Raw genomic sequence first — 14,580 nt, forward strand, 5'->3', positions numbered from 1 at the left:
GGTTGTGGGGCATAGAAGAGATGCTGCAGAGATTCTGCTCTAAGGCCAGACCAGATCTCTTCCCTGACTCTTAATATTCCGATTAGTACATGTCATCTACACAAGACACAGAGCAGAGCCCACACAGCAGCTCATAATTGCAATCCAATCCCCCCCACCTCCCAGAGGATTTTTTTAAAAGCTCATTAAAAATGTGTGAAGTCCCAGCATTGAGTGCTGGAGAAACAAAGGGTCAAATCTGCTAAACCATGTTGCTGCCGTCCAAAGGACAGCAGCCGGCCTGGGCTCCTACTGAAAGGGGCCTCCGGTTCAGTGCAATTAAGCTCCTTTCTACTTTGTCTGGCCTTCGGGGACATTTCAATAAACTCCAGAACAGCCGTGCCCTGCAGTTAACTGACTTACTCTTAAGCAGAGATCCTCCCATTGTCTGTGCAAATGCTCTATTTGCTCCTTCAAAACCACCACGTCCTCCACAAGAACGTGCTGGGCTAAGTCGGTCTTCATAGTGTGAAGTTCTTTCAAGTTCTGAGTCCAGTTAGCCAACGACTTCTCTAGTTCCTGCATTTAAACACAAGGGAAAAAAAACACCCAAAACTTCAACTCAAGCTGCTGTTGTTTCCAAACCTGTAGGCTAATCCTTTGATTGGACTCTGGGGGAGGGGAGGCCAGGAAAGGGGGCGGGACCTTCCAAATAAGAAACAGTCCAGGCAGAGTGTCTGCAGTTATGATTGGCCAGTTCACCACCACCTTTTTCTCAAAAGAAAACTTTTCTACCTTTATTTTCCTTCCCTCAGGCAGTTCAGATTTTTATACAATTAGTTTTGTTTTCAAGTCATGTAGGTATTTACTTTTATTTAGAGGAAAGCAACACACACGCGCTTTTAATTCTGAAACTTACATAAATATTGTATAAAGTGTGATTTCCCATTTTTTAAAACACCTAAGAAATGCATTGTTGCTACTGTGGCAATCATAAAACAACAGCTACTGTTCAAAGGGAATTATTTTGGCTTTCTAAAAGAAAGTTAAATGAAATAAATAAATTGTTCCTTTATAATTGGCAGAGATTAGTTAGCAGGAAATTTACCTTAGCCCTGGAAACATTTATTTTTTTTAAATGAAGTATTTGTCAAATTTAAGCTTTCTGAATTCTAAGACTTAATCAAGAAAACTACTTTCACAACAAGGGAGGTAAAAGGAAACAGCCAGAACACTCAAGAATCATCTGTATTTTTGTGGTGATCATAATTCATCATACTTTCACACATTTGAAGGGTCTCCGTTCACTCCAATCTATTGGAATCTGAAAGAAGAGACTGTTTTATTTACATCAGAAATATGGCTGAGGGGTGACAACCATAAAAATGTGTTAATTCTGATTGTTTTTCAGAGTTCTAAAAGCTGCAGTGGCAAGATTTCATAGCTTGCCAACAAGAATTTATGTTGAATAAAATGGTCCGGAGAATTCTTTTTAAAGGTTTCATGGAGATTAAGGAATAACATCTTTATCAGAGATCATTACCTTAAGTTTTTGTTACCTAGTTTTGGCCTCATGAGTCTAGTAAAGTGGATGAGAGCAGATTCTGCAATGGAAACACTTCATTAGCTACATAACATACAGGGGCAAACTCATAAGTGGGGAGCTACACCACTCAACGACTTAAAACTAAAGGAGACTGGAAGGCAACTGTTACTGAACTTCATATACTGTTTCCCTGCTCAGAGCTGCTGGCTTAGATGCCTCCAGAGTAGGGAGGCATTTAACTTATCCGCAGCCAAGTTTAAATCAATTGGTTTGGATATTTGGTTGGCTTCCTCTGACAATTAAAGAATAATTAATAGCTATAAAACTTTGAATATGGACATTTTTATGCTTCTTAACTAATACTGCCAAAATGTATCCTCACAGGAATGACTCCATATACTTTTTGGTGTTGAGTTTCATATATTTTTGGGAGCAAATTTAATACGTGTTATAACTCCTAGTTATTGTATACATTTGTATTTCTTTAATAACAAGTTTGAAGTGCTACCGACTCCTTCACCTTGATGCTTCCAGAAATATATTTAGTTAATTCCTACTGACACTTTCAGAACTCAGACAGAAAGGTAATTAATTCCTCAGAGAAACCTTCTGAGTCATTGGACAAGGTTGAGACTCCTGTTTTATGCTTTCATGGTTCCCTGTCCTCTTCCCCTCTGACACTCACCATGCTTACAATTGTTCTTACACATGCACACAGTGGGACTCTTTGGGTCACGGGTGTCTCTCCAGGGGTCTGGACTGCCAGCTTCATTTTGGCTGGCTCCATGGTGACCTTGCTGACAAATGCCTTGCCCAGCACCTACCCCAGTGCCTTGTGTACAGTAAATCCTCAGATATCAATACGAATGATTGAAAGGAAAACCATCTGCATTGTCTTAGTAGCTTCAAATAAATATTAAATGTAAAATGCAAGGAATCAAACAATAGAGTGAGGTCCACTGTGGAAGTTTATTATAGCTCATGCTCACTATTTGTGCAAACGTTTCAAAAATCATGCTTCTGTCTGTAAATTAAAACACTCCAGATTTGCTATCAAACTAACTGCCAAAGAGAACACATCAGATAAGTTTTCCTTTCTTAATGTAACCAGCTAAACTGTCTATATTGTAAAAATACTTATAAAATTCCAATTATTGATGTAAAACTTGAAGTTTTTTGGCTACATAAAGTGGTGCCTTGCACAGGCCTTGACTAGACTCTCTAATAAAGCATGACAGCATTAAAGTCCCTGCCTGTGATTCAATCCCAGGGGAACTGTCAAGTACCATTTCTCTACACCGCCATGTGGGCAAAAGGGACCAAAAAATGAATGTGTGCGCAAGTGCATACACGTGTACACACACACACACACACACACACACACACACACCGGGGGTGCCAAAAAAATGTATACAAGTAGACACTTTGGTCAATGTTGCTCAAGCAGTAGTTCACTGAAATCAGAAGTGTCTGGATGCTGATGGTAACCACTTTGAGCACTTCTTGTCATTGCAGAAGTCAAATGTGACTTGTATTCATCTTTTGTTATCAGTATATATTGAGTATTACAATTTTAATAGTTTTTTCCTTTCTTAAAATGTGTATACATTTTTTTGGCACCCTCTGTATACTGATTTGTCCTATGCATACACATATATGACAAAGTTTAATTTATAAATTAGGCACAGTGAAAAACTAACAACAATAATAAAATAGAACAATTATAATAATACACTATAATGAAGCTATGTGAATATAGTCTTTCAAAATATTTGGAATTTTCCATTTAATATTTTCGAGCCATAGTTGACCACTGGTAACTGAAACCACAGAAAGCCAAACCATGGATAAGTGGGGAAGGAGGGACTATTATATACCTTTTGCAACTTTCTCAATTTTGAACTATGTGATGGTATTACTTATTTAAAAAATAAAACTGTCCCAAGGACTCAATCGTTTGACAAGCTTTATGAACACAGACACTATAGCGGTCACTATAGCAAATTTCCTAATAGTGAAAGTTAGTACATAAACTAAAATATATAAAGAAATCACACACACACACACACACACACACACACACATACTGCCCCCCCGCCCCCCAATTATTCCATGCAGCAACATGGCTGTAATTGGAATATAATTTTCCAAGGAGGAAAGTAAAGCTTAGACTAGTCAAGTGGCTTATGTATCTCCCCCAAGTGACTCAGGGACGATAAACACTGTCCTCGACAGGTTTCAGGTTACTGGGGATCTTTTGGAAGATGGTCATTGGTTGAATGAAATCTATGCGCTTGGCCTTTCTCCCTGATTCTTTCCACTGAGGGATAGAATGCTAAGGCTATGCAACCTGAAAGGATCCCACTGGAAACTGAGAAGTTTGATACTTGGGAAAAATGATGCCTTCTTAAGAGTTTACAGTTTGCATTCTGCACTGGTTTCTGTACTTTATGGAAGGAAACTCTATGAATCAACTAAGAGAGTGACTCTACATCCTCTCATTCGTTACTGAAGTGTTGATTTAAACCTAAAGAGGTAGAGATGATAAAAACTTTGAAAATTATGGATAGATAGAAACCTTCCTAACCTAATAAAGGTATCACCAGCAAATATCATACTTAATGGTGAAATGTCAGAATCATTCTTTTGAAAATCAGGACTAACACGAAGGAGCCAGCCATCAATCTACTCAGTATTGTTCTGGAAGTACTGACCAGTGTAGAAAGAACAGAAAAAAATACTTAAAAGGAAGAAACAAAAAAAAGGTCATTTTTCACAAATGGTGTTTGTCTACATAGACATCAAAGAATATACAAATTATTGAAATTAACCAAAGAGTTTAGAAAGATGGCTGAATATGGTATCAATATACAAAAATTAGTGGCATTTCTAGGCACCAGTGATAAACAGAAAATATAATTAGAAAAATGCAGTATTTTCAATAGCTTCAAAAATTATCAAGAAGTAAATCTAACAAAAGATTCATAATATTACATAAAGAAAATTATAAAACATTATTGAACATGACTGAAAGGAGAAACATTCCATATTCAGGAATAGGAGTACTTATTGTCAAAAGGATGTTAATTTTTACCAAATTAAGCTATAAATTCCATACTATTCCATTAAAACTCTTATCAGGACTTTTCATAGTTTGACAAACTGCTTCTAAAAGTTGTGGAAGATCAAAGATCCAAGCCAAGGACATCCATACTAATGTGGGAGAACAAAGTATGAGCACATATGACACCTGAAATGAAGATTTGTTATAAAAGCTGAGGTAAGTAGACCAATGGAAAAAAGAACCAAGAAACAAATCATATGTATGTGGAAATTTGATATTTGACATTGGCCTATTCAATAACTAGGCATAAGGACAACTGATTATCCATATGAATAAAAAAACTGGATCTTTATCTCAAGACATACGAAAAAAATCAATTAAATGAACAAAGATATAAATGTAAAAAACTTGAAACTTTCAGCAGAAAATGTAGGAGTATATTTTTGTGACTTTAGTATGGAGATTTCACAAAAGAAGTAAAAAACACAAATCATAAATGAAGATATCAATATTCATCTATATTAAAGATATAAAAAAATTCATCTACATTAAAATAATAAAAAATCCTTTGTTCATCCAGTGACACCAAGAAAAGTAGAAAAACAAGCTCTTGGATGGGAGAAGACATTTGCTATGTTTATACTCAACCGACAAGAAGTGTCTACAATAAATAAGCAGCTACTTCAAATCAGTAAGAAAAAGACAAACAACCCAACAGAAAAATGAGTAAAGGATATAAACGTAGCTCATAGAAAGGCAAATCTTAAGGGGCAATAAACGTGAAAAAAATGTTTACCTTACTAGTAATTAAACTACAAAAAGACACCTTCTCACATCTATCAGACTATCAAAAGTTAAAAAAAAAAATTGACAATACCAAGTGACTGGAGAAGGAATAAATTGGTTTACGTTGATAGAATGCATACAATAGAGCAGTGAGGATGAATGAGCTATAGCTATCAACACACATGACTCAAAATCATAACGAGGGGGAAAAGTTGCATTACATGTGTTATTACATAATATGGTACTTTTTATATAAAGTTTAAAGCAAAAGTAATCTATATTTCATTGAGAACTACATGCACATGTAGTAAAATGACAAAGAAATGCATAGTAAGGAGGTAAAGTACATTCATTGGAAATCGTACAGGGCACTTTAACTGTGTATGTAATGTTTTATTTTTCAGCTGGGTGCTGGTTTCATGGCAGTTTGTCATATCATTTGTTGTGCTAGAAATATTTTGCACGCTAGAAATTCTTACATGAAGAAAAGAGATGTGAGGAAGAGGATGCTAATTTCTAGCACAGCTTGAAGTATGAGACTACTCAACTCTTCCTATTTTTTTCGATTTGATCACTGAAGTAACTGAAGGACTGAAAAAATTTTTTTTAAATGTTTCAATAGGCTCTTGATGTCTTTTAAACATCAAACCTGCAAATAGAGAAGAGAAGCAGGAAGCTCATGACCTGGGAATTTGACTGGTTCAAATTCCTATCTGTAAGTTTGCCTTGTCTGCAATGCCTAAAATAGCCAGGAATTTTTGCTAGTGTGATATTAATTAGGCAGAATATAATTTGGAAGGTTTTATAAAAGTATGTTGTAATTGACCAAAAAAACCCTCAACCCACTGGCTTCTAAAAAATGAATTCTTTAGTCATACTTTACTCTCATTTCAAAGACAAGGTCATTTGATAAGGGAACAGCTTTCAATGTAATTTCAGAGGCTACATCTTACATTACAGAGGAGAACCAGATAGAAAGAGGACTCGAAGGAGAAAACCCCTGAGATCCTAAGTAGTGAATTTCTGCAAAAGTCTCTCATTTTCACATGTGGATCTCAAAAAGCATGGCTCCTAATTCCTTTAGAGACCAGGATGCTTTGCTAGATAGAAGATAGGGAAAATGTTTTCCAACTGAACATGAAAACTTGGTTTTAACACAAAGATCGAAAGGCAAACAATCACTTCAACTTCTCAGAAAACAGTTAAGTGATTATCTTGAACACTATCTCAGATTTCAATACCTTAATCAGCTCTTTTTCTTTGTGGAGGTCCTCATGAAGTTCTGGAAGAGGATCTTTACTTTGTGCCTTTAAAACGTGCAGCCTGCTTTTCAACTCTTTGATTTTCTTTTCACACTGGTCCCAGGTCTATTTGAAAACAGTATTAAAATTGGTCAGTACTTCGCTATTTCAGAATGAATCGTAGAACCAGAATAATTCATCTAATCCATGTACTTGCTCAACAAATTGTGTTTTTGTAAACCACACTGACACCCAGTTCCTTGTCGTGAACAAACCGTGGTCTAAAAGAGCAGATGGGACACCAATATGGGTCGATGCCCACTTTGCAGCTTTACATGTGGCTCATTTCAACCATCGGGTTGGTTGGCTTTGACTTCGAAATACCATTTACCCTGGAATCCCGCAGGATGGTAGTGGAGGTGGTTAGAGGCACCAACCTCTCTGGAGTTGAAAATCCCCATATATCTTAAGTTGACCCTCCACATCCAAAGATTCCCAACTGTTGATCGAAAATACTGTTTTTGATCTGCAGCTGGTTGAATCCACCAATGCAAAAACCAGGCATGGGGAAGGCCTACTATGTTTATTGAAAAATATCGTGTGTAAGTGGACCTGCGCAGTTCAAACCCGTGCTGTTCAAGGGTCAACTGTTGTAGGGCATTGGTGGTATAGTGAGTGGTGAGCACAGCTGCCTTCCGAGGGTCAACTATATGTCTTCCTCCCCACCCATATCTCTGATCTACATAATCTTTCTTTATTTTGGAAAAGTTCACATTTGAAAGGCTACTATAAGGATTAATCTTTAGCATTTACAGTCTTGGGCATGTGCTACGTACAACAGTAGCATAAAGCAAAAGCACTCAACCACTTATCTTCTTTTCTAATGTCATCCTTCTGCTCTCTCTCTTCCCTTTTCTAGAAATAGTTTGGCTTTCATGACCCTGTCACAGTCAAGCTTCTCTCACTCTTCATTTCTCACCACTGCTCTGACAGCCACCATCTGCTCAAAGCACTTACGCTTTAGAAAGCATTTTCAGCTTCACTGTCTTATTGTAACTGTAATAACCTTAGGAGACAGACAGGGCAACTATCACTATTATCATATTTCAAATGTGAAAACTGAGGTGCAGAGAAAACTGAACGGCCAAGGATATGAGGTTAGAAGCAGCTTAGTCAAGGGGTGACCTAACTAACGCTGCAGGTTCCCTGGCCAGGGCCATTCTTACCCACCATCTACTTTCCTTTAACCTTTTACATCACTGAGCAAATAGTTGCCTGCATTTTCATATTCAGGGTGTTTATAATTGATTCATTAGGATAAGCTTCTTCTCCCAAGACTACTAAAAGTAGACAAACATAAAATCAAACACTGTTCTATTCCTCAGTACAACTGATACCCAAACATACTTGGGTAGGCCCAATTCTATGGTGGCCCCTCACATAAGGGGAGGCCACTTGTCCAGCAACATCAACTCTCTGGAACACAACCAAGAAGAAAGCAGAGAGAGAAACAAAACGATGAGTCCTTATCTCCCCCACCAAACCATTAACTGCATTTACCATCATGCTTTACAAACACGGTAGGTGCTCAGCAAACGTTTGCTAGTTAATGAATTTCACATAATCTGTATACCAAATAAAATTCAGATACTTTATTCACAGGAGAGGTGCTCAGGCCCTGCCTCTGCACATATTTATTCTTTATTCAGAAAAACATCTCTGAAAGGCTTGGCTATCTGGTTTTGACACACAGACACATTAGTTTAGAGAGGAGAGTGGGCTATGAGGAGTAGGTATGCTCAGAGAAACAGAAAGAATAGACAGCTTCAGATTTTGTTTTGTTTTGCTTCAGGGGTACAAAACAATGTAATAGTTAGACATTTACACCCCTCACAAAGTGATAACCCCCCTTCCCCAATCTACTACCCCTCTGACATCATATATAGTTAGACAGCTTCATATTAAATAGAGAGGAAAAACCATAAAAACCGCATAAGATCTCAAAGAGCATAGTAGTATAAGGGCTAAGTTCAAAGCAGCTCAAAGTCCTTGAGAATAACTTGGTATTGTAGCATAACAAAATAATGATTTTCTGAATAATGATTCCTAATAAAACATTTCAGTTTTTAAAGATATAAATTATCTGGGAAATCCACTTATATGGAAAAGTGCTTTCTCTGATGATAACAGAAAGATGAAGTATCACTGTGTTTATTTTCAGATACTATACCCAAGGACAAACCATATGTGGAACATTAACTTTGTATAAGTTTCCTGTTTCATAAAAGCAAATATAAAATAGAAGCTCAAGGATTTATATACTTCATATTGAGCTTTTTCTACGCTATTATTATTATTCTACATTAAGTAACTGGTATAATTCATGGGTTAGGAGGACTCAAGGTCCTTTGGAAAACTCACAATATCATCCTAAAATCATTCCCATTGTCACTCAGCCGACAAAAATTCTATATGCTGCGTGTATCATAAATGGAAAGGAAAATGGTGAATTCACCTCGACAATGCTCTGGAAGTGTTTAGTCATCTCTCCCACTCGGAGCTTTGTGTCCTTCCAGCTGTCCTGAAGTTGACTGATTCTCTTGTCAATAGAATCTTTATTTTCCATGTTAGCTGTGTTCTGTAACTTTTCCCCAGCGTCCAAGGTTAGTGCATAGGTGGTTTGCCATCTCTGAAAATGCATTTCTTTATTCTAAAAAAACAAAACAAACAAACAAACAAAAAAGTGATGTGCTTAAGCCATTTCAGACTTATCAAAAGATCTGCTCCTGCTCTGGTCTTCCCTGATTTGGTCAACAGCACACTATTCACCAAGATACTCAAGCCAGACACCTACAGTCATCTTGATTTATATTTTTATTTACCTAGTGCATCCAAACCACTAGCGTCCTGTATACGCTACCTACAAACATATCCTTCTTTATCTTCACCGTGATCACCCTTGTCTTATGCATCATAACTGTCCAAGACTATTGAAATAACCTAGTTGGTTTTGGCCGATGGTATTTTTCACAAAATGGCCACAGCAATATTCCCAGTCCCACATGCTCTTCCAGAATCTTTTCATTCCCCATCAAGTGGTGGTGCCTGTCTCCTCTTCTTGACCCCTTGGGGACATGCGATGGCCCTGATTAATAGAAAGTGGAAATGACATACGTGACTTCTAAGGCTAGGTCTAAACGGCAGTATAGCTTTTCCCTGGATCTCTTTTTTTTGGAACATGTGCCTTTGAAGCCATGAGCTGCCATATAAGAAGTCTGGCTACCAGAAACCTCCATGTGGAATGGCCACAGGGAATGATGCCCAAGGAGCCCCAGCTGTTCCAGTTCCTAGCTGTCTGAGTCTTTCCAGTGTAGGTGCCAGACATGAGAGCCAGCCTTCAGATGAGTCCAGCCCCAGCCACCATCTGGCTGAAACTGCCTGAGACACTAAGCAAAAACCATCTAGCCGAGCCCTGTCAACCCGCAGAACCATGAGAGACAATAACCAATGATGGTTGTTATAAAGGAATAGATAAGTAATACTCTAGGAATTCCTGCTCTCTTTTGGCTTCTCTACAATCCATTCTCCTCAGAGAAGCCAGAAAACCTTTAAAAAAATACAAATAGAGTCATGCTGCCCTCTCTTCCAACTGAAACTGTTCAAAGGCCTCCTATTACATCGAGACTGCAATCCACCAGCTACCACATCTCAGCTACAAAATGTTCCTCGCTCCCTGCCTCTCAAGTTCATTTATTATTACTGCGAACTCACTGGCTACACTCTAGTCCTACTAGCCTTCTTTCTGTTCCTCTTTGATAAGCTTGCTCGCATTTTGGGGATTTTGGAGAAGCCATTCCCTCTGAAAGGCTCTTTCCCCAGATCTTTGCATGGCGAGTTCCTTCTCATCATTCAGGTTTCATTTTAAACATTCCCAGAGATCATTCAGTCTAAAGTAGTCACCCAGCCCCTCCGTTACTAGCCCTGTTTTAATTATCTACATATGCCTTATTGCAATCTGTTATTTTCTTGTTTATTTATTAATTTGTCTGATTGCCCCATCAATTAAATTAGTATCTTTTAAAATAACTTATTTTTCAATTACAGTTGATGTAAAATATTATATTGGTTTCAGGAATAAAACATAGTGATTAGACATTTATATAACTTATGAAATAATCACCCCGATAAATCTAATACCCATCTGACACCATAAATAGTTATTACCATATTATTGACTATATTCCTTATGCTATACTTTACATCCTCATGACTATTTTGTAACCACCAATTTGTCTTAATCCCTTCACCTTTTTCACCCATACCCCCAAACCACCCCAAATCTGGCAACCATCAAAATGTCCTCTGTATGTATGAGTTTATTTCTGTTTTGCTTGTTTATTTTATTCTTTAGATTTCACATATAAGTGAAATAATGTGGCATTTGTCTTTCTCTGACTTATTCCACTCAGGACAATACCCTCTAGGTCCATCCATGCTGTTGCAGATGGCAAGATTTCATTCCTTTTTATGGCTGAGTAATATTCCACTGTATATATCTACCACCTCTTCTTTATCCACTCATTTATTGATGGACACTCAGGTTGCCTCCATATCTTGGCTACTGTAAATAATCTGCGATGAACATATGGATGCACATGTCCCTTTGAAGTAGTGTTTTCGGTTTCTTCAAATAAATACCCAGAAGTGGGATTACTGGGTCCTTCTTTGCCTTTATTTTAAAGTCTATCTTGTCTGGTGTTTAAGGATTGCTACCCCAGCTGTTTTTTTCATTGCTATTTTCATGAAATATCTTTTTCCTTCCTTTTCAGTCTGTGTGTGTCTTTTGATCTGAAGTGAGACTCTCATAGGCAGCATATGTAAGGCTCTTGTTTTCTTATCTACTCAGTCAGCCTATTTCTTTTGATTAGAGCATTTAATCAATTTACATTTAAAGTAATTGTTGATAGGTACCGTGTTTCCCTGAAAATAAGACCTAGCCGGACAATCAGTTCTCATGCATCTTTTGGAGCAAAAATTAATATAAGACCCAGTCTTATAGCAAAATAAGACCGGGCATATTATATTAATTATATCATATCATATCATATCATATCATATCATATCATATCATATCATATCATATCATATTATACCCAGTCTTATATTATAGTAAAATTAGACAGGGTCTTATATTAATTTTTGCTCCAAAAGACGCATTAGAGCTGATTGTCCGGCTAGGTCTTATTTTCGGGGAAACACGGTATGTAGTTATTACCATTTTATTATTCACATATATATATTTTTCTTCTTCTTAAAGAAGTCCCTTTGACATTTCTTGTAATACTGGTTTGGTGTTGATGAACTCCTTTAGCTTTTTCTTGTCTGGAAAGCTCTTTGTCTGTCCTTTGATTCTAAATGATAGCCTTGCTCGGTAGGATAATCTTGATTGCAGGTCCTTGCTTTTCATCACTTTGAATATTTTGTGCCAATCCCTTCTGGCCTGCAAAGTTTCTGTTGAGAAATCAGCTGACAGTCTTATGGGAGCCCCTTGTAGGTAACTAACTGCTTTTCTCTTACTGTTTTTAAGATTCTCTCTGTCTTTAACCTTTGGCATTTTAATTATGATGTGCTCTGGTGTGGTCTGAAGCAGGCCACCTGGTATGTTGGTTCTGGGGCCTCTTAGGAGGGGCTCTGTTGCAGGCCATGGTCAGCTGCTGCCTGTGTCCTGCCCGGGGCAACTTGGTATGAGTTACAAAGCAATCTGCAGATGGCTGTCACTTGTGCTGGGCTTGCAGGTGCCTGGGAGAGGCTAAGCTGAGAATAGAGGCCAAGTTGACAACTGAGGACAGCTGTTGCTAGTGCCAGGGTTGGGGCTGCTTAGCAAGAGGTATGGGTCATGCTGAGGCCAGATGCTGCTTTTTTGGGGTTTGGGACCAGCCTCTTCCACATCTCCACCTTTCCTACCACTCTGTGTGGCTTCTTCCATATGTCCTTAGTTACAGGACTTCTGTTAAGCTAGTCTTCAGGCGATTCTTAATAATAGTTGTTTTGTAGTTTAGTTGTAATTCTGAGGTGGTCATAATAGGAGGCAAGCACAGTGGTTATCTTCTCTGCCGTCTTGACTGGAAAATTTAGTATTTCTCCTTTATTAATTTGTGTGGTTGCCCCCATGAGTGGGGTGGGGGTTTCTCTTAGTCTACACCATACTCCTTGCACTTAGAATAGTGACTAGCACAGAGCAGTTTGTTAATGTTTGACAACTAGATAAATGAATGAGGAAAGTACAGGATTCCAGAAGGGGGGTGTTTCGTTTAGCTGTACCTCTAGGGAGTGGTTCTATAGCTCAATGGAACATGCCCTGGGAATTGCCAACTAATTACTCTAGTCCTATGCTCATTAAGCACCTTTCTGATAGAAAACTTTGTTGCCAAAATGAATTTTCCCTTCAAGAGTAAGCGGAGTCCCACTGTAAACTACACTGGTGGTCAATTTAAATATTACTCAGTACCTTAAAAGCTCGGGTGGTGTGAGTGTCACCCAAAACTTTCCCCACTCTACCCACCCACCTCTCTATTCCATCCCTACCCCCACAGCCCAAGAGAGCCTCACTATTTCTGGGTGAACGGATAAGACTGGGTTTCTGACCCTACAAGGCTAGGTAGGGATTAGGCGGGTAGGGTCATGGTGATCCTACCCAGATGGCTTCCCCATTGCAGAGAGCTCACTTGAACAAGGACATCATAGAAAGCATAAAACCTGAGGTGAAGGAACACTCCAAGTAATGACCACCCTGTCACTCTCACACTGCCACTCTGCATGCATTACCTTCAGCTCATGGATCAGACTTCTAGCTTGGTAGAGGCTATAGCAATTCTGGCTCTTCAGTGCAGACAGCAAGTGGTTGGTGTCGGTGAGGAAGCGGAGCAAGGCTTCCTCGGAGGTGGTAAAGTACTGCCACTGCCTCACCAGCCCATTGGCCTCACTTTTCCTCCGCTGAACGCCCCAGGCGGCACTCTGCCACTGGTCCTTCAGCTTAGTGAACTTCGAAACAAATGCAGGTCTTGGAAAAAACAGATGGTTAGAGAATCCTGACATGAACATGTAGAAAAAATAACTATCACAGCATACTAGAAATTCGGATTTGCTATTGATATGTGCAATTTACATGAAAAAAAACCTTGAAATCTTAGCACCATTCAACTTAAATATGATGGGAAACTTGGAGCTGGAACAGGGGCAGCATGTGGGTTGGTAAAAGCTTTTAGCAGAAGATATTTGCATATGATGTGGTATTTGCTAGCATGCATGACACCATTCCCTTAAACAAATTGCAGCTATTTTAATATCCACTATGCTGTATGGAAAACAACATACTGGATAAGTGGGGAACAAATGAACAGGTAAATATCTTGTAATGTTACCAATACTTTGAGGGTTGTAGTTTATGTAATTTCATCAATAAAAATACACTTTCTGCAACTACTGAACGAATTCTTTTCCAGATAAATGACACCCTTCACATGATAAATGAGACCTTTTATTTATTGTGGGAAAAGTCACGCTTTGCTGTACTGATCAAATCAAAATTAGCTCATCTTCCTGGAATTGTCTTGAATTTATTACTTCAGAGCTAGTTAGAAATGGGCTTTATATTTCTTAGTTATGCTGAAAGAAGATTCAGAGGTATATGTGTAGTTATAAAGAGGAAACACCATACCTATCAGGACATTTGGAGAAGTATTTAAGAGGTCAGGCCACTTTCCAGCTCTGTTGCCATGGGTACCAGTTGTGCAAGCAGGCTCAGTTATTGTCACCAGGCTGCACTAAGGGGCTCTGCTCAGTCTGACTGGCACTGCCCAGTGACCCCAAGCCCATGTCCACTGCATAAAGAGAAATCCCTTCTTTCACAACTGTGACATAGCTACTTGTAGGTTCAGCAGCACTTTCAGAATTCTTTTTTAAAT

General features: G+C 38.4%; 1 protein-coding gene across 7 annotated transcripts in view; it reads right to left on the reverse strand.

The window, feature by feature from the left end:
* SYNE2 (spectrin repeat containing nuclear envelope protein 2) overlaps window positions 1–14,580 on the reverse strand; it is a 280,177-nt gene that overhangs the window by 35,816 nt on the left and 229,781 nt on the right. For all 7 annotated transcript variants that reach the window (XM_074327378.1, XM_074327381.1, XM_074327379.1 and 4 more), the window contains 4 exons: window positions 13,442–13,676; window positions 9,132–9,326; window positions 6,617–6,742; window positions 403–558 (listed from right to left, as the gene is read on the reverse strand). In XM_074327378.1, coding sequence (XP_074183479.1) covers window positions 403–558; window positions 6,617–6,742; window positions 9,132–9,326; window positions 13,442–13,676 — 712 coding nt within the window. The remainder of the gene's footprint in view (window positions 1–402; window positions 559–6,616; window positions 6,743–9,131; window positions 9,327–13,441; window positions 13,677–14,580) is intronic.

This window comes from Rhinolophus sinicus, linkage group LG03, assembly GCF_036562045.2.
Source record: "Rhinolophus sinicus isolate RSC01 linkage group LG03, ASM3656204v1, whole genome shotgun sequence".
Classification (NCBI taxonomy): Eukaryota; Metazoa; Chordata; class Mammalia; order Chiroptera; family Rhinolophidae; genus Rhinolophus; species Rhinolophus sinicus.